The sequence below is a fragment of the Phragmites australis genome, chromosome 1, assembly GCF_958298935.1.
Source record: "Phragmites australis chromosome 1, lpPhrAust1.1, whole genome shotgun sequence".
In the NCBI taxonomy this organism is placed as follows: Eukaryota; Viridiplantae; Streptophyta; class Magnoliopsida; order Poales; family Poaceae; genus Phragmites; species Phragmites australis.
Genome location: NC_084921.1, coordinates 29526126 through 29550520, shown reverse-complemented (window position 1 = coordinate 29550520; position 24395 = coordinate 29526126). Strand labels below are relative to the sequence as shown.

Here is a 24395-nt window from a genome sequence, read left to right as displayed (position 1 = left end):
ATAATGCTGATAAGAGATTTATCTGTATGAATAGATACAAAATCTACATCAACTGAGTCAGACTATACTGTGAAGTTTGAATTGAGCTTCGCTCCCGAGTTAAAATAAAATTATATATTTATATCTACTAAATTAAACTATAACAATAAATATAAATAATTAAATGAGCTTCTTTTGGAGATTCTAAACATGCGCTGGGTATCCGGAACCAAACACACCCCTACGTCACGTTGCCCACCCCCACCCGTCGGCACGAAAACGACGACCTGGGCGAGCCCATCTGCACGTCGGTCGGTCGTGCAACGCAACCCCGCCGATCGGGTCAGGCCGCACCACCTCGCACGCACCCGAGCGGACCCGGAGGCCGCCCGTCTCGCGCGCACGACCTTCTCCTTCCCCTTCTTCCCCAGAGAGCACCTCGCCTGCATACGTACGACGTACCACCCCCCTGCCCCCGCGAGGCCGCTACCCCGCCCGATCTCCGGCGACGCCGCCGTCTCCGGAGAGCCCCTCCCGCGCTCCTGAGGCCTCCTCGGCGCCGTTCAGGCCGCCACGCCCCGCCTCGCGGGCTTCCCTCGGCTCCCCTGCCCCAAACCCTAACCCTAGCCCCCGGCGGGGGGCCTTGCAGGTGCGTCCCCTGCTCCATCGGGCGCTCCGTTCGTACTCCCTCTGTTTCCCTCCGTCGCTTAGGCTCGCAATTAAGGTGCGTAGAGTGCTGCGCTATGGTGTAATGGGAGGATTTCAGTGTTCAGTGAGGGGGGCTGGGGCTGCTGCGCCATCGCTGCTGAATTGTGCTGCATTTGGGCTGGGTGGGCGTCAGGGAATGCAAGCACTCGCCCGCTCCACGTAGACGTCACTGTGCTGGGGAGAAACTGGCAACGTGCATGGGCTAAAAGTGCGTTGTGTTACTTTTAGTGTGGGAAATGGTGTGGTGGGCTAAAAAATGTGATATTTTTGGACTTTTTCTGATGGTTGTGGACTTCCATCGATATGGAAACTAGGGACAACGTTTAGGTGGCCTGTCGTGGTGCGTGTTTTGCTCGATTAGGCAAATGCTACTATTCCTCTGCTTGTCTTTCTTCAACTGAGCAAGGCCCATCATGTTATTGGCATCGTGTGCACTTGTTTGATTGTGTAAAACACTGTTATGCAATTGCATGCACCGTGTTTCATTTATGCAAAGGCCTGCATTGTGGTATTGTGGTTTCGGATGTGTTTTTTGTAAGAACTGCCTTTGCTTGAGCTTTATATGGCAGCTGTGTATTACTTTTTAGGAACTTTCATTGGTCTGTTATTTTTGTTTGCATTAGCTCTGTCAGTTGTGGCCAGCTTTTGGCATACAGGAAACGAAATGCACGTTTTGTGGACTTGAGAGGATGTCATGCAGTTTGATGGCACAAAGTGCTGAGTAGATGTGCTTGCAATGATGCATGGGCAAAGCCTGCTTCTGTGGTCCAGTGGCTATTGAGCTGTGCTCTATGGGAGGAATTGCTGAATGTGGTGTGAGCATTGACACGAAAGCTTCACCACGTCATGTGGCCATAGAGAAAGCTCAAGAGGAACTGAGGTGCATAAGCCAATAAACTATGCTTTTGACCTGTCGATGTTTGCTCTGGATACCTTATACTCAACAATTCAAACTTCAGGCAGGAATACGATGTCCGTGAAGAACGGAGGAGGGAGCTTGAGTTTCTGGAGAAGGTACAATGCAACGGCATCCATATGGTTTTGTACAATGAATTTGTATTAGATCTTTTTCCTGGTTTATTCACCTATTATTGCAGGGAGGCAACCCCTTGGATTTCAAACTCGGCCATGTAGCATCGCTCAGTGTACAATCCACTTCTGTGACAGACCAGATAGCCGAACAAAATGTGATAAGGTGATAACTAGTTCCTGATCTATCATTTGATGATCTTGTTGATTGATTTAAGCCTTTTGCATCTCTTCTGCTGCAGTGAGGCTAAAGGTAGTTTTGCACTTGCCGCCTCACCTCATGGGGATTCTGTTGAAAGTAGTGGCAAGCCAGGAAACTCGTTGTGCCGTGAAGGCAATACCGCTGATAATCTTATGCTTTTGGATGGAGATACCAGCAACATAGGTGGGGAGAAAATTGTGAAACATGGAACTAAAAGAACTAACACAGCTCAATCTGAGCAGTTCCTGCAAAGTGATGGTCAGAATAATGCAAAAGAAGGTGAAGATTCTGGTTTGTCCCGTCTTGGGGCAAAGAGCCAAGCATACGCTCGACGCAGGTCAAAGTCAAGCCGGGAGAATGCAAATATTGCATTTGTTATGTCTCCACCGGTTCCTCCGCTTAGTTCTCAGAAAAAAGATGTAACAGAAGTAATCCAAGAAAAAAAGACTGAGGATCATGGTCTCTCATCCATCGGTGATTCAAAACCGGCAAGTCTAATCTGTAAAAATATGCTGAAGAATGCATCATCAGATGATGACATGACAATGGAGATGGACGGTGTTCAAGCAATTCATGAAGGCAACCAAAGATTAAAAAATGAATTAACAAACAACAACAATAGCAGCAAATTTGTGGAAATTTCACCAAACAGTGTGACTGATAATTCACATCTTCCTGGCGGTGGTCAAATGGCTACCGCAACTGCTGCAGAATCCCCTGATGCTATTTCAAAAGAACCTGCTTCAATGGCAGCGTGTTCTCTACCATCTATATCAAATGAAATCTGGAGAGAAGCAGATATTCCTGAGAAGGCAGGTAATAGCCGCTCTGTTGTAAGTGTGGTCGATGTTCATGCAGATGGTATGGATAATAAGGGTGCTGCTCCTTACTCTGGCATAGCAAGTGCTAGTTTAAATGAAAATGAAGTTGAACCTGCTTCAACGGCAGTGTGTTCTCTCCCATCTATATCCAATGAAATCTTGAGAGACGCAGAGATTCCTGAGAAGGCAGGTAATATCCGCTCTGTCGTAAGTGTGGTCGATGTTCATGCAGATGGTATGGATAATAAGGGTGCCCCTCCTCACTCTGGCATAGCAAGTGCTAGTTTACATGAAAATGAAGTTGCTCTAACTCGTGCATATGCCACCAAGGCTGTTGATGAACATCCAGGCAAAAATGAGAATCTTATACCAGTGAAGTATGGTGAAACGGTTGATGAAGGCTTGAATAAGATTCTACCTGTGGATAAGGATGACAAGAAAGATGGTCAACAGGAAGTTAATAGCAGGCCTGTCGTTGTGGATGACAATTCTACTTCTGTACAACCAGAACTTAGGAATTCTGTTCATGTGAAAGATGAAACAGAAGTTTGTAACAATGCAGTGGATGCACAAAAGGATACAGGACATCTTGCTACTTCTAATCATGACAAAGGGAATAAGGAGGAATGTTCTGATTTCGGTAGAAATAATAATTGTTCAAGTGATTTGAGTGTTGTCCATAATGCTGCTTCTGTTACTGTGCCCCTTGCCACAAATCCTGTGCTTAACCCTGAGAATGACGTTGAAAAATCCAGTGGGGATCAGTCAAAGAAATCAAAGAAGGAAATTGAAGATTCTATTGTTGCAAAGAAGGAACATGAAGATTATATCCTCAGAAGGGCTCGGTTTATAGAGGTACACCTAGTTTATAATGCTCTCTTTTCTGATAGTGCTTTTGCTTCTGAAAAAAATAAACACATAACTTGACAGGCAAATATTAGGAAAGCTGGTGATCAGTCTCTCTGCAATATTTCTATGGAGAAGAAGCGGAAGAGTCACTGGGATTTTGTTCTGGAGGAGATGGCTTGGATGGCAAATGATTTCATGCAGGTACTTTCTCAACTTCTGAAGTGATCTTTAATATATTCTCCTCATACACACTGCAATGTCTTTACCATGTTACTCAGCATTGTTAACTACTGGACTCTCTCGACTTATTTGGATATTTTTTACTTGATCTTTTTGTATAATAGGAGCGCCTGTGGAAAAGTGCAGCTGCAGCACAGATGTGCCACTGGATTTCCTCTAGTGGTCGAGCAACATTTGAAGAAGCAACCATTCATAGAAAGCAAAAATCTGTTGCGAGAATTCTGGCAAACGGTATCATGAACTTTTGGCGTTCGGTTGATACTTTACGAGCTAGTGGTGATATGCCTAAACCAATGCAAATAGAGCAATCAAATGGGCTAGAAGAAAAGAACCTGGGTGGAGTCAAAGGAGAAAAACAACTGGTCAGTAAATTGAATATAACAGTTTAATTTTTGTTCATGATTAGCACTGGTTACCTCCAAAGGAAATAGTTGAGAGTGGCACTTTCATGTTTGGACATTTTATTCCATGTTGCATATGCTTCTCTGCATTCTTATATAGCTTGATGTTTTTGCCATTTGATATCGAGGTGATCTATGAATTTGGACAGGGTAATGAGTCTTTGGAACAAGAGAAGTCTAAGTGGTCTTGTCAGTCTCCTATTCAAAGCTATGCACTTCGACTTCTTGAGTACAACATTAAAGCGTCCGAATGTCTGTCATTAGCTGAAGCACCACCAACTCCTGACAGGATAAATGATTTTGGCATTTTGAAAGTGCCAGATCAACTTTCAGAAGTAATCCATCTGGACACTGTGTGGTTTTGATAACCTGTTTATTTGTGCACCCTTATTTGCATCTTCTTTCATTCTAAGCGAATTAATCAAGCCGGATGCCACCTCACAATAATACCCCACATTACAATAACCTCTCTTTCTGCGAGCATAAACATGCAAGAATTTACCTGGCGACACTGACTAATGATTCTTTTCCTAATCAGGCAAATCTTTTTTATGGGGTAGCACCTGGTGCAATGCGGGCATACAGAGAGTCTGTGGAGTGTGTCTTTGTGTATAACAAGGTAAGGAGATGTTCTCAGTACTCTGAAGACTACAGAGATTCTTCTTTAACTTTTGTAATCGTCAGGGTGTTTTGTTAAAATGTTGGACTTGAGTATAGACTAAAATATGTAATTTTTCAGAAGAACCCATGGTTGTTTATTTTCCAGTGTTTCACTTGTGTGCTCTCTTCAATTGCCAGTTTGTAAAAAATGTCAGTTGTTTCAGCTATGGGGTTACAAAATATTGGATTTGTCGCTTCCAAATTCTTTGCTTAAAGATTTTGTTTGGAATTATCAGTCGGAGAATTTTCATACTTATCAGTTACCATGTTAACAGTAAATTGCTAACAATAAACATTTGTACTATTAGAGTAAATGCAACAAGCCGATCACAATACTTTTGGCATTATTCTCCTTTTGGGTGGTAGACTTAACGATCTTAAATATTTTTATTCCAGAAAATTGGTAACACTGCACTAAAGGATGATTATGAGGCATCAACATTTGATTGTGTTGCAGGTAATATATACTAGTGTGCCACTATTTTGTAAATACATGTATTATCATGTATTTCATGTTCTTATCAACACTTCATCTTTGTGCAGACTTACCTATGGAAAATGCATATGGAGATGATGAACGCGAGGCACACACCTATTTATTGCCTGAAAATTATGATGGTGGTTTGGCATCAAGATATAGTCACAAAAAGAAACACCCTTTGCAGCCAAGGATGAATGGTGCAAGACCATGTGAAACTGGTTCTGACATGCCTTACGAATTCTTGGAGAGCAAGTCAGGAAACCAGCAATTTTTGCCAAATGGCAAACGAACGGCAGACTTTCTTTCTATTCCTACTAAACGCATCCGCACAGCAGCTAGACAGCGGGTTGTGAGCCCGTTTCCTGCTGGTGTTGCTGGGACTCCTCAATTCACAAGTAAAACAGATGCCTCTAGTGGTGACACAAACTCCTGCCAGGATGATCAAAGTTCGTTACATGGAGGGTCTTTCCCCAGGAAGAATGCAGATATTGAATCCACAGTTGATTTTGACAGGCAATTGTTGTATGATGGTAATGAGGTGTCTACTAAGTCTAAAAAGAAGAAAAAGCCTAAGCACCTGGGATACAAGACACAACAAAGTGTGGCCGAGTCTTGTACTTTGATGGCTCCTGGAAAGGTTAGATCCTTTGTGCAAACTCTCTTTTTCATTTTGTTGACATTGTTTGATATAGCAAGTTTCTGCTGATTTTTCAGGGCACTTACAATCCTAGACCTCAAGTTGATTCGATTGCTCAATATGAGCAGGTATATTTTTATATTTTTTTCAGCTGTATTTGATCTTATTGGCTGTCAACATTCGCAATCAAAAATTTTATGATCAAAATCATTATTGTTTTTGAGGTGTCCATTCATGCATGCGTTTTAGCAACAAATTAGTGAATAACGATCTAAATGATTTTGGAGGGTATGCAAACAAATAATGGCACTAAATGAATATAGACATCCATCATGAAATTTGGGGCCCTTTTTGGTATTCTAATGTTGGGATCAAGAAATGCCTCCAGATACCACTACCCACCTCATTTGGATAGAAATACAATGAGCTGGTAATTTCGTTAGTCTCTGACGAGTGCTTTCTCCTTTCCATATCAGAAGGATTATTTGAAGAAGAGATTGGAGGCACATCAATTTGATTCAAATGGGAATATTGGTACTTCTTTTATCTCTTCTTCATATAGCATGTTTTATCAGCATTTTCTCACCAATGCGACATGAGAACAACTTTTTCTTGTTCTTATTTGAGGGAATGTGAAATAGCTCCTCACATGTTAGATGTTGTTGACTCATCAACAGTGATTAATGGTCAGCTTGCTGCTAAGAAGCCTAGATTGACAAATCAGGCTCCAGATATTTCACTAGAAGCTCTTACACCAGTTGGTCCAATGGCATCTCCTGTTGCGTCACAAATGAGTAATATGGCAAACCCTACGAAGGTCATAAAGATTACCACTCGTGGAAGAAAAAGCAAAGGACTCAAGGTATTCATATCTTTTGGTATTGGAATTCAGGTCATACTTTTTTGTAACTTCATTTGCATATACCTTATTTTACATTGTGACCTTTTTCTTGAACATATGCATTACTTTTGTATGCTAAAAGTTACCATTATTTATTCTGGATCCATCTGCGGGTAACATGAAATGGATGGTGCGCACATTCATGAAGTTGAGATTATTGGGTAGTCACCATAGTTGTTAAGGCGTCGCTATATCGGCGTGGCGGAAACTCGAGGCTCGCCATGGCTCCCTGTCCGCCACGCCTGTCCGCCGCCCAGTGGAGGGCCGCTGGGGACCAAATCAGCAGATCTGGAGTCGGGTAACCCGGATCTGCAGTCACCGAAGCTGCCCTTTCACCCTCCAGCTTCATTCCTGCCGATCCTCTTCCGCGCTGCTGTTGCTGAAACTGTGGGGCCGAGAGAAGGGAAGAGAGGGAGAAGTGGGGGCAAGGGAGGGAAGGAGAGCCTGCTGGTGGAGGTCTGCTTGTGGAGAGGATGAGAGAATCATTCTAGGGTAAGTGGAGTGGGCTGGTGGGCTGGGCCAACCCCTCTCCTTTTCCCCTTTTTTCTTTTTTCTTTTTCTTTCCTCCTTGTTGCTGTTTTGGTGTTTCTTTAGCTCGTATGGTGTCGCCACGCCTCGTGCCATAAGCGATATAAAGGTGTGAAGGTGGCGGGTCGCCATGCCTCACCACACTGCCATAATAACTATGGTAGTCACTGTGAGAAGCACTACGGATAAATTACTAAAAACATCATTTCATGTTATGCCTTTTCCCCCCCCTAAACTGGTAGTACTGATTCAAGCTCTTACATTTTTATTGATCAGTACAACATAGTGTGTTCCTCCGTTACTGGCAGTGCTGGGAACTAGCCGAGTTCAGGAAAGTACAGTTAGGCTTTGTTTAAACTTGGTTCAGTTTACATTCTTGCTTGATTGAAGTTCTCGAGCTGTCGAGCACGACTAGGAGGGAGTCTTGGTCAAGCTTGAGCACTGGTTGAATTGGCTCAGCAACATGGTTAGCATTTTACTTCTAAAAAAATTCAACACAACACCAGGATGAATAATATATGAGGAATTCTCCTTTTCAAGATTTTAGCATTCTCAAGTATCAGAGATTACCTGGTATTGATACATATGGCATGCAGTTGAGATAAAATAATGATCTTGTTGATTCTTCTTTGCATCAAGCACAATGGTTATTTATACACCAGAAATCTGTTTGATAATTATCTAGGAGAGTAAGGGCAAGAAGTTGGGTCATGTGAGTGCACAGAGGCAGCTATGATTTACGGAAAAGGGATGGGGCTAGGGTGAGGATCGTGTGCACAGTATATTCACTCATGATCCGTGCCGAGCCAAGCAAGCTTAGTTGAGCTCACAATCAGCTTGAATTTGATTTCATGCTCAAGCTGTGCTAGAGATACGCTGATTCTGGCTTGACCCTAGTTTGAGTTGATCCAAAACCTGGGCCTATCGCTAGCTTCAAATTCTTCTGTGTAGTCCAACATTCTCCATTTGTGTTAAGTTAATTATTGCGGATTCTACATTGCTTCTTGTAGTTCCCCTTTTTCTTGCTCAAAAGCAGCTTTCTAAAATGCTAATCTTTTTGTTAGATGGCAGTTGGACATACAGGTCCTCGTGGTCCATGGTCAAGTTTTGAGGATCAGGTTAGTGTGTTTGAAATGATTCTGTCCTATATTTTTTGTTGTGGTTGGCAATACTCTATTATCTTATTATATCAGGCTCTTGTCGTGCTTGTCCATGATATGGGTGAAAACTGGGAATTGGTGAGCGATGCACTCAACAGCATCATCCAATTGAAGGTAAAATTTATTCAGGACAATCATTTTCTTTTGATATCAAACCTTAAGTTCTTCCCAATACCATGAAAATGTGCCATGTGAAACTAATTTGTCATGATCTATATGATCCTGTTATTCTTTTAGCACCTTGTACTTCTCAGGAGTAAGTTTAAGTTCTTTTGGGTTCATTCTATTTGTAACGGATTTATATTGATTTTTCCGTGTGCTTTGGATCTTATCTTTTTTCTAATAATCTAGTGTCTACTAAAAAATGATGTTATATTTGCTTATTTAATTTCGGATTCTGTCATCCCACGTACAGTGTATATATAGAAGGCCTAATGAGTGTAAGGAACGTCATAAACTTCTTACGGATAAAAGTTCTGGTGATGTTGCTGACAGTGCTGATGACTCAGGCTCATCACAACATTATCCGTCCGCATTGCCTGGCATTCCAAAGGTTTTTTCTCCCATTTATTCTTTCTTGTATTTTACCTCTCAGCCTGTATATGGTAATGAAATTTTGAAGATTTCAATGTTAGATCTTTGATAGTGGCTATAGGATTTCTCTAGTCTTCTGCAGTTTCATTATGGATTGCAAAGAAAAGGCCAATTTTTCTCTTCATCAGTGTGCATGCAGATGAACAAAAGATGTGTACTCTAGTACTCTTTATTCTTTAACACTATGATCCGCTGCATGTGAATATCAGGGTAGCGCCAGACAGCTGTTTCAGCGCCTTCAAGGACCTTTTGAGGAAGAGACTCTCAAGGCACACTTTGAGAAAATAATATTCCTTGGACAAAAATTGCATCGAACTCGTAGAAAGGTTAGTATTATCTTTTTAAAAACCTCATGCTGACTTGGTTCTTGAGTGGGACAATATGATTGTAATTTTTCTGCATCTAGTATCTAAAGGTTGTTTACTATTTGTGTAATCATTCGTGCTGTTTCATGCTCTTGCTATATCCTTACTATCAGTCAGGACAACTCTCTGCTAGTGTTTGGTGTACATAAGGAAACTAATGGAGACACTAATTGCGTCTTTGGGTGCAACGATGGATTCGTCTTTTCTCCATTCCTATGTAATTTATGTGCCTTCATTGTTCAATGGAGTTACCGTAAAACTATCCCTACTTACATTGGAAATCAAATGTGTGTGGATTCTGATCTCTTAAACTCTTTCCAAAGTCAATAAGATGCCACTTTGACCGCTAAGTTTTGTTACTTTGGGTGCAACGATGGATTTGTCTTTTCTCCATTCCTATGTAATTTATGTGCTTTCATTGTTCAATGGAGTTACCATAAAACTATCCCTACTTACATTGGAAATCAAATGTGTGTGGATTCTGATCTCTTAAACTCTTTCCAAAGTCAATAAGATGCCACTTTGACCGCTAAGTTTTGTTATTGTGTATTTGAAATAAGTTGTAAAAAGTGCTATATTATTATATTATAAAATACCTTTTATGAAGAAAAATCCTCGTGTCCTTTTCATATATGCAAACTACATATTGTAGACTATATGTGTGGTCCAAATTTATAGTTTCACCACATGCATTCTAGTGTCACTTATTTTTATCGGAGAGATGAGGGAGTGCATATCCACCGAACAAATCACCACCCGACAAATTCCTTTCGGTATAAACATAAATATATTGACACTGTTTCTTGTGGTGCCTTAAGATCTTAGAATGGATTATCTTTTTGCATTCCAATTCAGATTACTATCAATGACATGATATGTGATTAAACCATGTTTCTTTTTGTGAATATTTATATTTATTCAGGTTAACTTGAATTTCCTCTCCGGTCTCTTTCAAATTGCAGCTCTTTTTTGTATTATTTGTCTTTGCTCACCAGATTATTTTCTCATGTCTACGTTTTTTCTTATTAAGGGTGAGATCCAGGACCTCAAGCAAATAAATCCACTTCATACTTCTCATGTTCTTGTACTATCTCAAGCATGTCCAAGCAGCTTATCTGGTGGCATTTTGACGTATGTAACATAAACTTTGAAGTTTGAACCACCCATCTTAGCTGATCCTACTATGAGCAACCTTGCTATATTATCCATATACAGCCACCATGCTCTATCTAATTTAAAACTTTGTATAGGCCACTTGATCTTTGTGATGCGGTACCGTCGAACTCGGACGCACAGTCCATTTGTTACCCAGGATCTCACACGAGTGGGCTAGCACTTGCAAACAATCATGCTTCCATTGGTCCTACCCCTCCTACTTCCAATGTGAATTCTAGGTTACCAGGTTCCCCTGGTATGGTTCTAGGCAGCAATTTGCCATCGCCTACAACATTGAATGCTTCCTCTAGGTAAATGATCTGATTATCCTCTATAGCTGGTGTTAAATGCATTCAATGCTAATATTTGTTCCTGCAAAATCTTTATTGCAGGGATGCTCAGAGATATGGTGTGCCTAGACTGACCTCTTTACAGGGTGATGAGCAACAAAGAATGCAGTATAACCAGATGCTCAATGGCAGAAGTCTTCAGCAACCTGGAGTATCTATTCCTGGTGTGTTACCTTCTGGAGTTGATCGTGGTGTCCGAATGATGCATGGTGCTCATGGTATGGGAATGATGACCGGACCAAATCGAGGTACACCTGTTACTAGGCCGGTTTTTCCAAGGCTTGGTTCCCCTGGAATGCTAAATGTAATTTCTTCTGGTAACATGTCACCCAACAATGGTCAAGGCATGCAAAATACAGTAAATGTTCATCCTGGTGCCATACCTGGCCCTGGAAATACGATGTTGAGGTCACGTGACCCAATGCAGATGCTTCAGGTAAGCATTCCCTTTCATACTGCATTAAGATTTTAAAGTTCCGGCATATCTTCTGCTCTGTGTTGATTGGTGGGTAGAAGCATAGAATATGGTGTCATCATCTATCTGTTGTTTTATAATATGGATAACAACATGGTTTTAAAACCTTAAGTAGTACCAAAGCAGAGCGCAATATATCTACTGTTCCAGCCAGGAACCGTCTCAACATTTGCTGGTATGAGCTGGTTTCAGATGGCTAACTTGTCTGAACCCTGAAGAAATCTAGCTGACTCAGGGCTGACACAGTGGAAAAGTACAACAACAATTGTTGAGAAAGTTTGAACTAGGAGAGCTAGTGAGTAGATGAATCGCATGACTCACCCCAGACATGATTGAATCTAGCATCTTTTTGAATAACTCAATAGAAATTCGCTATCTTTATCAATTCTGAATTTGGTGACTAACATCAATCAGTGGCCATGTATTCATATGCCTATTAACAAAATTAAAGGAGGAATACTGAAGTCAACAAAGGATATAGAAAATGCCAAATTACTCGCAATTTTGGAGCTTGAGCACAAATTAAGAAGGCATCATCACTTAGAGGATGATTTGCGTTACAAAGAGGTGGACATTTTTCAGGTTTAAGCAACTTGTTGTCTAACTTTTCTTTCCAAGGGCAAGGGCTTACAATATTTGGGAGGAAAGTTGTTGGGCCTTGTTAAGCTCCACTCCTGATTACTTGAGTTGGCCAGTTGTTGCTGCTCATACTTGACTTGAACCAGAAGTATACACAAGGAAAACAATAATATGCTGGCCTCTGCAGCATGCACAACTTGTGCGCTAACTTGGGCACAAACCATGGAGAATGATAACTGCCTCAGGAATTGCAAACTCAAGTGTAAACCAATGAAACAAATAGTACTTGCTTTTCGCAATATTGCAAATCCCTGCTAAAGTGAGATCTTTGCATTGAGAACTCTTATGTACAATCCGTTTGAACCATTAGATTCCTGATTTCTATGCTAGCGAATTGATACCCTTAACTTTTCCAGATACTCCGTAGCTAGCCTATCTGCATCCTCCTTCCCAGGCAAGAGAAGAATCATCCTCGAGTTTGAAATTCTTCTTCCAGCATATTGACAACAATCTTATGATACAGCCCACTTATGACTCATTGATGCCTACTCTCGTCCACAGATCCTCCTGGATTATCAACAGATTGATTGCAAGAAAGCAATTTTCTTGGCCACCCCATTTCTTTCATGAACGGAAGATGCCCCCAACTTCACCCCTCTAGCTCTGCTGCTTCCCCATTTGCCCAGATCCCAATCTCCACCGTGAGTCCACGACAGAATAGGCCATCTTCAACTTCAGTTTTGCTGCCCATCTCTATGCCTTTTCCACCCACCACATCCAAAAGCAAAAGAAAATCAAAGCAAGAATGGCAACTGACAACTTGACTCCCAAGACCCACCGCAAACATCAACGCCATCAAACAGCTGTGCTAGTCTCCCATCTCTCAGTCTTTGTGTGCTAAGGTCGTACATCCCCACCGTAGCTTGCTTGGCCTATCCTCCATCGTTGCTCGCCATGCCCGACAGTGGTGGTGGCACCTCCGTCCACGTCGACGTGTCCTTCTTCAATGCTTGTGGAGACGCCCACCAAGAATTACTGATGGAGCCCCTGGACATGTAAGGGTTTGTCGACCAAAACAGCTGTGCTGTGTTGGTGCAGTCTGTTCCTAGCCTTGACCACCTCATGGGGTGTGCTCGACCAACGGAGAGGGGGATGTCGTGCTCTAGGCCATCACACTCTGCTGAGTTCTGCAGGAGCTGTGGGATGCTCAGTGAGAAGGTTGTGTCCCCATGGCTCTTGTGTGGCCACACCATCAGCTACACCGCCCAGGTTCTCATGCTCTACTAGGAGGGCCTCCTTGTCTCCCTACCCTAAGGCAAACGAGGACTTGGAAGAGAGAGATGGGCATGGTAGTGAAGTTGGAGAAAGAGGAGGGAAGAGAGAGAGAGGCATGGGAGGGTATTTCGTACCATTGACGAAAGCAATTCACGGAAGAATGGACACTGATAGTATTTTACATATTTTTGCTTGTTCGGAATGATAGTGCTCAATACGCTTCTTTTGTGATGGTATTTGCCCAAAAACGTTTCTTTGTGATGGTATGGACATAATTTACTTTTTTAAAAATGGTGCATTACAAATCTGAAAGGATGTCGCAGCAAGACACTTGGCTTTTTACACTGGTTTCTTTAACAAGTTGCATCTATAGTTCCCTTGGTGTGGCATGCTAATGATGTTGGCAACAGTTCACCGCTGTTAGGCTTTTGTTTGCTGTGAGTTAACTAATGGTCATACTTGTGATATGCTTCCTTGATTTAATCAAGGAAAGTTAAGGTCAAATAATAAGAGCTTTCATTTTTGCTGCTATGTAATTGCTAAGGCTACAATTTCTTTCTTGTGGCCTTGCCAGATTTCAGAGGAGCATAGGCCGATGATGATGCCGGATTTTCAGTTGCAAGTCTCACATGGAAATAACCAGATTGTCCATTTCAGTGGTCCTCCATTTTCCAATGCAGGAGCATCTTCACCTGTTCGGCAGTCCCAGACACATCAGATACCCCAACAGTCACACATGTTTGGAAACACACATCTTTCTCATATCCAAGGAACAAACCAGGCTAATTCGCAGCAGCAGGCTTACGCTATGCGCTTGGCAAAAGAGAGACACATTCAACAAATGGTTCCCCAACAACAGCGCCCACTTTCTGGAGCCAGTGCAGTGCCAACTGTGCAGAATAGCTCACAAATGCAACAACAGGGCCAAGGATCTGCAGCCAGTGTTATCCCTTCTTCACAACCACAGCATAAGCAGCAACATCCTGCACAAGATCCACTAAGCAATTCAGTGCTTCCCAATCAGCCTGCCACCACTACATCACATAAGCAGAAGAAGCAACAGGGTCAGCAGCAGTCTAGACAAAATCAACAGCAACGAAATCAATGTAGTCAACAAGCTAAGCTTATGAAGAGTTTAGGCCGAGGGAACATGATGCACCAGAGTCCTGTGGATGCTACTCAAGCCAGTGGCATTGCTACAACCTGTAAAAACCAAGTTTCTGATAAAAATGTGATGCAACAGGGTACAGGGTATTTTGCTGGTAGTAAAGGATCACTTCCATCAATACCTCAACCTGGGAATCAACCTAAGATATATGCTTCCCAGGTGCCTCAGTCGCCGATGCAAACGCCAGATATTAGTAACCAAGGCTCAGTAAAGGGTTCTCCCAACCATACCTTGTTAGCTTCCCAACAAGCTCCACTTCATTCATCATCACAATTGTCTACACAGCAGCAGCAGCGATACGTGAATCCATCACAGAACAGTATACAAAGATTGATGATGCAACAAAACCGTCACATGAACACAGATGGTAGGATTGAATTACCTGTTGACCAAGTACAACATAATCAAGTGATGCCATCTGCATCTCTTGCAAGGAGTACAGATTCAGGTAGCCCAGGTATTTCATCTATAAACCAGCGGAGACCAGAGTCATCCCATGACCCAACTGCAGTTACCTCGACCTCACAGCTAGCTAGCTCGCCTCAAGATACCTTTGTTGGAAGTGATACACTTTTGTCATCATCTAGCCAAGGCATGCTGCAAAGGGAATTGTTGGGTGGTGTGCCTATACATGGACATGGCATTGATGGCCAACTGCAGCAACAACAATCTCGACAGCAACTGCAGTCTCAGCAGCAGCAGCAGAGGCCTGTTGTTCAAGGCAGTGTATATGCTCATCCTTCAAATCCTGGACCAGTATGATGACGAATTATGCTGGGTTGATAAATTCTGCAGACCATCCCTTCCCCTTGTAAAGTTTCTGTACAGGTATCTACTATCCGAACTTGTTCCTTGATGTTGGTTGCAGTTGTGTGCGTGGATGTGATTCACGAATTTTAAATTAAACCCTGGCCACACTTCGATTGCTTATTCTTCAACTGAAATGCTTGGCATCAAGGTGTTATAGTTTTTCCCAATCTATGCATAATTTTTCTGAACCATTATCATGCCAATTGTGACCCCTTATAGCCTAATTTGTTGTTGGGGCATCCATGAATGATAGGAGGACCTTAGGCAAGGTTACGGCTCTACTGAACAGTGAACAGTTTCATTCGATACTCAGTTTTGCAGTACCTTTTGCTTTGTAGTTATCTGATAGTTGTTTGTTGTCACCCAACATAGAGATTATTTACTCAAGAATTTTTAGAAAGGGATCTTATTTTCTTAGGAAATGGTAAGTCGATATGGAAAATACCCATGCCATACACTGATGTGTACTCCATCACAAATACATGATGTTTTGAACAAGCTTCCAGTGAAATAGTGGTCCAATGAAACTTTTGAAGCTTTGACTATGAACATCTTTAAAAATAATGGATTGGAAACATGAAAATTATGAGTAGATTTTCAGCTTGATGTAACGATGAGAGTTAATAAAGCTCCCTTTTCCGAAAAAATATGAGTAGATTTGTCTCGAAATGCACTTTCATAATATCATAGTTTCATTGGATTTTATAAATTGTTCTAATAGAAAATAGTGGTCAAAGATACGTTTTAAAGACTGTGGTTGGCCAAAACATCAAGTATTTGTGCCTGGAGGGAGTAGCAAGGATAATCTTTTAGGAGATATGCTGACGAGATGTCATTTGCACTAGCATCCTCTAGATGTCAGAAAGTACTGATGGCGAACTTTGGTTTATGATTAATCACCGATGTTTTGTTCAATTTTCTGATCTCTTGTTATCGTTTGCTAGGCCTCCGTGCTATGGAAGATGTGCGGATGATAGATGATAGTCCTCTTTATTCCCCAACTTTGAGCTAATTGTAGTCACCTGTGTCAGGTAGATAATTATTTTCATACCATTTTGGTGCCACACTGCCACCTTCCAAGTAGTTTGACCCTGGATTGCTGGAGTTGGTTCATGTAAGGGCAAATTCCTTTTGTTCTCGAAATGTAACCCAAAATTGGGCCCAGATGTATATTTTGCCTAGGAGGTCCATGTTAGTAACAATCTCTTTTGTGTAAACCTGTATATTTAGCTCACAAGTCAGCAAATGCAAAAGCCTTTCTTCGCGTCAATCCATCTCGGTTTTATTATTTCCAGTTTCTGAAGTTCCGCTTTGCGCCAATAAAAGGAGTCGAAACCAGACCTGGTAGGTAATCCTTCTGTCTGCATAGTTGCATTCTTTACTCTCTGGTTATGTTCTACGCTGGGCGAAGGTTAATGCTGCTCCTGGTGGTGGTGATGGTAATAGGTTCTTGTTTTGGCAATCCATTGAAGAAACATTGTGATCTGTTCCAGGACTGGTGTGGCACATCATGTTTCTTGTGTACATGAAGACATGAAATATATCTAATCTATTTTTACTTTTGTGCGTCCACAACTCCCCGATTCTGTACGAATGGGGGGGGGGGGGGGTTATTTATTGGCGATCGCGAATTTAAATGGTAAACTATCACACCATGTGGCACATGATCCACATATTTATCTCCAAACTTCACAAACCTCTTGATTTTTTCTGACCGATGGTTAACTATCAAAGATGGTTGCACATAGAAACTTCTTGATTTAGATGGTTAACTATCAAAGTTGGTTGCACATGATCCACATTTTTATCGTTCTACATAGTAGTATTTTTTTGTATAATAGTATATTTTTTAAAAGACAACTAGTTTGTAAGCTTGTTCTGCCGTGTTACCTAGTTTATGAACTATGAAAACGCAGTTTCACGCTCATAAACTTAAACTTTTTAGGTGGTTCATGAGAGGTATAAGGCTATCCTCAAGGCATAGTATCTTATTATTATATCCAAGACTGGCACGCCATAGTGAGAATATTATATTGATGTGTAAAAACAACTCCTTGAATGCATGATATCGTTTTGTTGTTTCTTAGAAGCTTCCAAGACAATTATCCGTCGCATGTGTTGTGCCTATGATAGTGGATCCAAAATGTGAACCGAAGAAACAATCATACCCTACTATGATATCATACAATCTCCAAGGCGTTGGATTTCGTACAAGAGATGAACAGTATATAAGATACATCTTCTTTATTTCTCATATTTAATTCTGTCAAATTAGCAAAATCTCCTTTGTGGAACCTAATAAATATGCATGATATCACCCATTGCGAGTAGCTTAAACCGATCTCAACATTTACTCAACTTTGTGGAATATTGACCGTCACCAGCACTGAAATGCCTCTTTAGTTTCGTAAGTGCGTCATACCAGTACTGGCACTAGATAACTATAGTGAGAGGCGGTATTGGAGATGATAGGCGATAGAAAATCTGTGGGCATTTCTCGTGTACCATGAACCCATTGGTGAGGTATATCAGCATCAGTTAGATGCTGACAGGCTTAGGCTACGCCCAACAGCTTCCCTTCGCGGGTGAGATTCCCGTCGTGAAGGGATTCTCGTTCCCTTCAGCGCTCCAACGGTTTCCCTTCACGACGGGATTCCCAGGATCATTCCCTTCAGGACGGGATTCTCTCTCCTTTCCCTTCGCGATTCCCCTTGAAGGGAAGCTGTTGGAGATGAGAGAAAATAAAGGGAACGGAAACGAGGAAGGGAATCAGGATGAGAACGAAATTAAGAGAATATGGTTGAGGATGATCTTAGTTTCAATATCTTTTTTTAAGGCTACATTTTAGACGCACACCATCACATTCCCCACTCTTTGGCTCGATTAAACATTTGTGTGCTTGCAGTAAACAGGAAATGCATAGGTTCGATTTTTAGTTGGTTTGAAACCAAACGGTTCTGAAATCTTGTCAAAAGTTGCTAAATTTTGGCGAGACCAACTTTGGCTTCTGTCCCATGTTTTTCTAATGAAGTGCTAAGCCCTAAACAAGTTGGTGTTATGGCACAACTTTCTCTAATTGTTAGCAGCTCACAAGTTCGGTCATTTTAAGTTGTGTCCGCGTCATGTCCAAAGCTGCTGGTGCAGGCACAACATTTCCACCTGGTACTGCTTTCTCCTGTAGCCCGCAGTCGAAAGCGATGCTAGTGACAGACATAGCATAAGCATGGCACACATCGGATTCATGTACGGTACGATCTACTAATGATGATAGATTATCAGGTTGGAAGGAACGATCTCCCGGGTCCAATAATCTTAAGAAGTGATAAGGTTAGGCGCCGTTGTCAGGCGTCTGCTACAGCGCGCTGCTGCGGTTCAACGTACGGCAGAAGCAGAACCTATGCTTCACGATTATGAGATGCCTACTAATCTTGAGAGCACAAGTTGAACTCTTGTTCTTGTACTGAACTGGTTGGAATCGGTGTGAATCGTGACAGTCTCCCACGATGATGCATCTGAAGGCGTCGTGTAATTTGAGTTTGGTTACATTTTCTTTCCTCTGATGAATGAGTTTTCAACAGAAGTGACCGGTGAGATCTCGAGCACAAGAGGGGGTTAGGATGAGATCAGGATCAAGGGCGGAAGACTTTTCCTTCCTGTGCTTTCCCTTTGGCGATGTCCTACCATAGTTGTTAATCTTTTAGCCACATTGTATTGTACCACGCTTTATGTATATTGAAGTATAAGTGGATTGTCTAATTTTTCATGAGCTTAAGTTTTTAGATGAGTTAGTTAAGTACATGCAACCCAATATGATATTAAAGTCAGATGTCTCGAGTTCCACTCGAACTTGTTGTATCAACCAAAAATAGGAGCAACTTCAGATGTCCTCAATCATGATCCATTTGAGAAAAAAGCAAGTCCAAATGCTCATGGATTGGATTTAGGCATGCCCCTTCTACAGGTCAGGATGAGAGAAGGCTGAGTTCAAAGTGATACTGGATGAATTATTTGGTACACATGATATCTTGTTCTTGGAGCACCTTTGTGCTGGCAGTTGGGTGCAACATTCAGGTAGTGCTGGAACCTATCCCTTCTCTTCAAGGGTGACTGAATGCAGATAACAGACTGAAGAATTAGACCACTAATCCTCACAAAGTACTACCAATTGGATGTACCAGTCATTAGCTCACATGGCTGTACATCAGCACTGTACTCTCTTTTACGTTCTAACCTAGCCTGACAGCAAGCAGTGATCCAGCAGCCATCACCTGCTCACATTTCTGCTCACCTGGTGGGCATTAGTGGTCATCAAGCCGGACACTCGTCTCTGCCCCTGGATCTGCATCAAAGCTGCAACATAGCTAAAGCTCAAGCTGGATCCATCTGCCATGTTTTTGAAACATCTTAGTGTTTCTGTCTCGGAGTGAAAGCGGTTGGTTCGTGTCCGAGCAATGCAAAAGTAGTTATCTGCTAGGCTGATTGGCGCGCTTTGCTGCGCCCATTCAGGATTAAGTTGCTGAGGAAAATATGACAGTTTAAAACAGGAGTAATAAAGAGATATCACAAGTTTTTGTCTCAATGGGAAAAGTACCCAAAAGAAAAAATGTTGGAGTGAAGAATTTTTATTGTAGAACTATGGAACAAAGAGAGTGTGGAAAGTCACATATACTATGTTGTCATTGGATAATTATAGTTGTGGATATAAGCATGTTTGACGCTGCAGGAAATTACAGATATGAACTATGCAGATTTTAGGTATATAATACATTATAGCTCGTTTTTTCTTTTCAGTTGTTCGGAACATAGAGCAACGTTCAATATTGACGTAGTTATGACTAAGTACAAAAGTGTCCTATATGCTAGAGACAAGATCTAGTTGCAACGGTCAACCAAAAGCGTTGGCTTAGCTTATTTATAGGCGAAAGGTATCACTCAATACTGGTTAGTATAATAGATGCAGAGATAATAAATCCACGGTTGCTCCTAGTTGATGCATACAGTACTTGTGTAGGTTATAGTTCCTGAAATATGTAGGGTAGGAAAGTCCAATAGGTATTAGACATGTCGTAAAATGTAGTATCCAATGGTGAATAGTTTTGCAGGATTACCATTGATGCTTTTTCTTGCAAGAATTCAGGCATGACATGCTCTATATAAGCATGTCTGACACTGCAAGAATTCAGTTATCGAATAGTTTTCTTACCATGGATGGTCTTTCTTTGTCAGAAGTATTTGAGCTGTTGAAGGGGAATACATATGAGGATAGGCAAATAGGAAATATACATGGTAGTGCAAGGTTAAAATTACCTTGGGAGAATTTTTAGGACCTGTTGTCGTATGATCCAGCATGTAAAAAAGGGATGGAACTATTGAGAAATTAAACAACACCAAGAAGCTAAAGGAGAAAATGATGAACATACAGTCGAACAGTAGAACGAAATATCATTAGTGGACAAAAAAAAAAAAAAAGAAGAGCATCGGCTGAAGCAGCAGGTCCATATAGCATGAACCAACTAATCTCAGTACAGGAGATAGCAGCTTCTCGAACACTTGGGTCGTATCATTCATCAGTTGCAAGGCCTGCGATGCCGAAAAATTTTAGGGCATCTATCTATAGAGTACAGAAGTAGATAAATTTAGATCCATAAATAAGAAGAATAAACAGCAACCATCTTAAAGTGTTGACTTACAGATGAAAGCAAAACTCGTTGCAAGTAGATCTCTGTAGAAGCAAATAGCCCAATAGCAGTTGGCAAAACATTGCATGCTAATCATTCAAAAAATTAGAACAAATCAAACATATAATTGGCTTGATAGTCGTAGATGAAAATAGATATGTAACCAATGTTTAATAATGGTAAGTTAGCATTGTAATTAATCATTGAGCTGTAAAAAGGAAAAGGCACCAAGATTCAGAGGTTATTTATATTTCAACGATTGAAGCACTAAGACATTTTGTAAAAGCTCCAACAGACATTCAAGATTCCGATGCTAAAAGCTAAAAAGAATAAAGAATGATCTTTGTATGCTCCAACATCAAACTGCACATAGAGAAGCAGCTAAGTCGTTTACATTGCGAAGATTGAAGCACTAAATTTTCTGAAAATTCAAGGCTCCAACGAACATTTTACATTCAAATGCTAGAAGGTAAAAGAAATAAAAAATGATATTTACATGCTCCAATGCATACAGAGGCATAGCTAAAATCTCTACTTGAATCCCAATTTTATCTTTGCGATAACCAAATTCACCAAAGAATAAGTAAGATGGACCCCTGGAAGTTCAACTTTGAAACAGTAGTCGAGCTCAAGATCACACAATTATTGCAAACGCTATCCTATTTATCCATTTTTTAGATGGTATACCTATCAATCTATTATTATGGATAGCTATATATAACTTTGGATTTCTCACCACATCTCAACAATTCCATGTGTATCGTGCCCCACCCGAACTACCCAAAACAAAACCCAAATCTCCAATCACAGTGTGAAAAAAGGCTAAGGGTGATAGATCATAATGGACATGGGTGACAGATCCCACACCTATCACCCTGAACGTGCGACTAATGACTAGTTATTTGTGATGAGTCAATGAGGTCATAGGTAACAGGTCGTAACCTATGAGTGTCTTCTATGTGCTTGGGAGCAAGACATAAGTGATAGGTAACCTCTTCATCTGTCACTTATGTCTTTCACCCATGTGCTGAGGAGAAAATATAATTGATCGGTAACCTCTTCACCCGTCATTTATGTCCTAATATAAGTGACGGGTAACTAAATTACCTGTCACTTATGTCATTCACCCATATACTGGGGAGAAGTGATAAGTTATACATAAGTGACGGGTTAATAAGTCACCCGTCACTTATACGAATACATAATTGCCTGGTGACAAAGTTACCTATCAATTATGCGTATTTTACTTTGCATGATTGTATTATTTTTGGCTGCATCCTGGAGGATAGCCAGGATTTGGCAGCTGTCTTCTCCCTGCAAACAACAACAACTAATCCAAATCCATATCGATAAACACACTTATATAAGAACTCACTTCATCACAAAATTGCAAAGGTTACAAAGTTTCCATCAATTCATTACTGAATCACAAATGTTACAAAGTTCCAATCAATTCATTATTGAGTTTCTATAGTGCAACTCATAGTGTGAGTTGATGACTTCAGACATTATGAACTTGACGATCTGTTGTTGAATCCCCGTGAGTGCATCGTCGTAAAAAAAAACAAGCTAAAAAATCCTACATAATTTGACGTGTAACCAATATCATATTATCAGGGAATTAAACTTACTAAAATTAATATTGAATAATATTTATTGAACTTACATCAGGGGATCTGATATCCTTCGATTGGAGCGTGAGGAGCATGTCCATGCAACATAGAATCCATAGTCATTGCATGGTGGTTGTTGGTGGCACTGTGGAAAAGAAAATTTATATTTAGATCAAAAGAAAAAAAGCTCGAAGGTACATCTGTTTGGTAGCACTTACTGCGAACCCGGTCTTGTGTGTCAGTTTGTGGCCGTTTGTCACATTGTAGTCAGGATCAACTCGAAGGTAGTTGTCAAAAGCCTTGCATAAAGAGGGACTGATTAGGGAACATTTGAATGTTAGAAAAGTTAAATATGTAAACTAAGCCAAACAGAACTTACGTGCCGATGAGTCCTTTTACAGCATTGTAATCACACACTCAAGGTTTTCCTTTTGGTCCTACTAGTCTTGATGAGTCGAGGTACCACACAAAGTTTTACTTGAGGCAAATGACCAGTAAGATTCAATGACCACCGGTGTTATGGGCACCTAATAGGTAGTCTATTTTGGAATAATGTTGCATTGCCTTGACCACATAGTCCACAACGTAGTCGGGGTGAAGTTGGATAACCGAGATTGTAATGGCATCATGGTCAAGAAATACGATAGGCTCCTTGTTCTTCCTTGTTTATTTGATCAAGTGCCTACAGATAAGAATATAGTTAGATTCAAGAATTAGTGGTATTAATTAATGAATGTCTAGTTTCAAAGGATTTACAATGTGGAGATCCGTAATAACAATACACCCATGGCATCAAGGTTGAAGAGGTCGTATAAATCATTGAAACCCACAAGGAAGTAGCTGTCATCTTTTAAGAAGTGTCGTCATTTGTACTGTACGACTATGGCTTGAGCATTGGTATCTCTAGAAGTCTGCATGCAGTAATTATGCAGGTCGACACATGCTTGTCCCGCTCTTGTTAGGTCATCTATCGTCAGCAAGGGCTTCCCGTATTTGAATTTTGTGTGGGCACTAGTCCACGCTACTCCAATGTTCATGGATTTCTTCGCTGGTACAATAGCCTTCGACCTCTTCGGCATGTGCTTCTTAGAGCCTTTTTTCTCGGCCTCCTTTTCCTTCTTTGGGATCTTTGGGGGAGACAACATTGGAGTTGGAAGCGAGGCTCTTGGATGTAGAGAGAAGGCAGTGAAGCCGGCTTCTCTAGAGGAGAAGAAGGCAGTGAAGCTACCTTGTCTGGAAGTGAGGGGCGTGGCGATGGTGCACTTGAAGCTCATCAAGACTAGGATGCACTGGAGACCACGATGTCGCCCCTCTTTCACTGGATCCTTTGCTGAAGAGCTTCACTAAGAGTTGTAACTTCATCATTAGGGGGAGCTCCAACACGTGATCGGTGGCATTGCTATGTACCATGTCCACCGTAACTACAGCATAGCCAATACGTATCGGTACCGTATATAAGATATGGACGTCTGGAAGTACCTGATCCCTTGCAACCTCGATGAGATACCCGCTAGGCCTAATTACAAGGTTTCAGGGCATGGGCCCTTCTAGCAGGTCAATAGTGTTTGGTTCAGTCACAATAGTAGCTATTTGTTGATCGACCTTCTTGGAGGCGCAACTACTCTTCCTTGCAGTTCTAGCGCTAGCTTCCACTGGGATGATAATCTCTATTCCTTGTCTGTAAGTGTTTGCATGATGTTTGCGTAAACTTTCTGGGTGATGTCCCGTGTCATTGCA

The 24395-nt window shown here is 41.4% G+C and overlaps 1 protein-coding gene across 7 annotated transcripts; it reads left to right on the top strand.

Moving 5' to 3' along the window:
- Window positions 1-354: 354 nt before the first annotated feature.
- LOC133914646 (chromatin modification-related protein EAF1 B-like) lies at window positions 355-16637 on the top strand. Of its 7 annotated transcripts, none has more exons than XM_062357714.1 (23): window positions 360-628; window positions 1344-1567; window positions 1647-1701; window positions 1785-1882; window positions 1959-3594; window positions 3670-3789; window positions 3933-4190; window positions 4379-4564; window positions 4768-4848; window positions 5286-5346; window positions 5433-6007; window positions 6085-6135; window positions 6484-6541; window positions 6685-6869; window positions 8501-8554; window positions 8630-8710; window positions 9012-9149; window positions 9400-9516; window positions 10586-10686; window positions 10806-11021; window positions 11103-11496; window positions 13955-15385; window positions 16312-16637. In XM_062357714.1, the coding sequence occupies exons 2-22, from the start codon at window positions 1431-1433 to the stop codon at window positions 15317-15319; spliced, it is 5967 nt and encodes a 1988-aa protein (XP_062213698.1). In that variant the 5' UTR covers window positions 360-628; window positions 1344-1430; the 3' UTR covers window positions 15320-15385; window positions 16312-16637. The 7 variants fall into 7 exon arrangements, with proteins under 7 accessions (XP_062213712.1, XP_062213698.1, XP_062213695.1 ...); XM_062357711.1 differs by having other exon boundaries at window positions 1330-1567; XM_062357709.1 differs by having other exon boundaries at window positions 1311-1567.
- Window positions 16638-24395: the final 7758 nt, after the last annotated feature.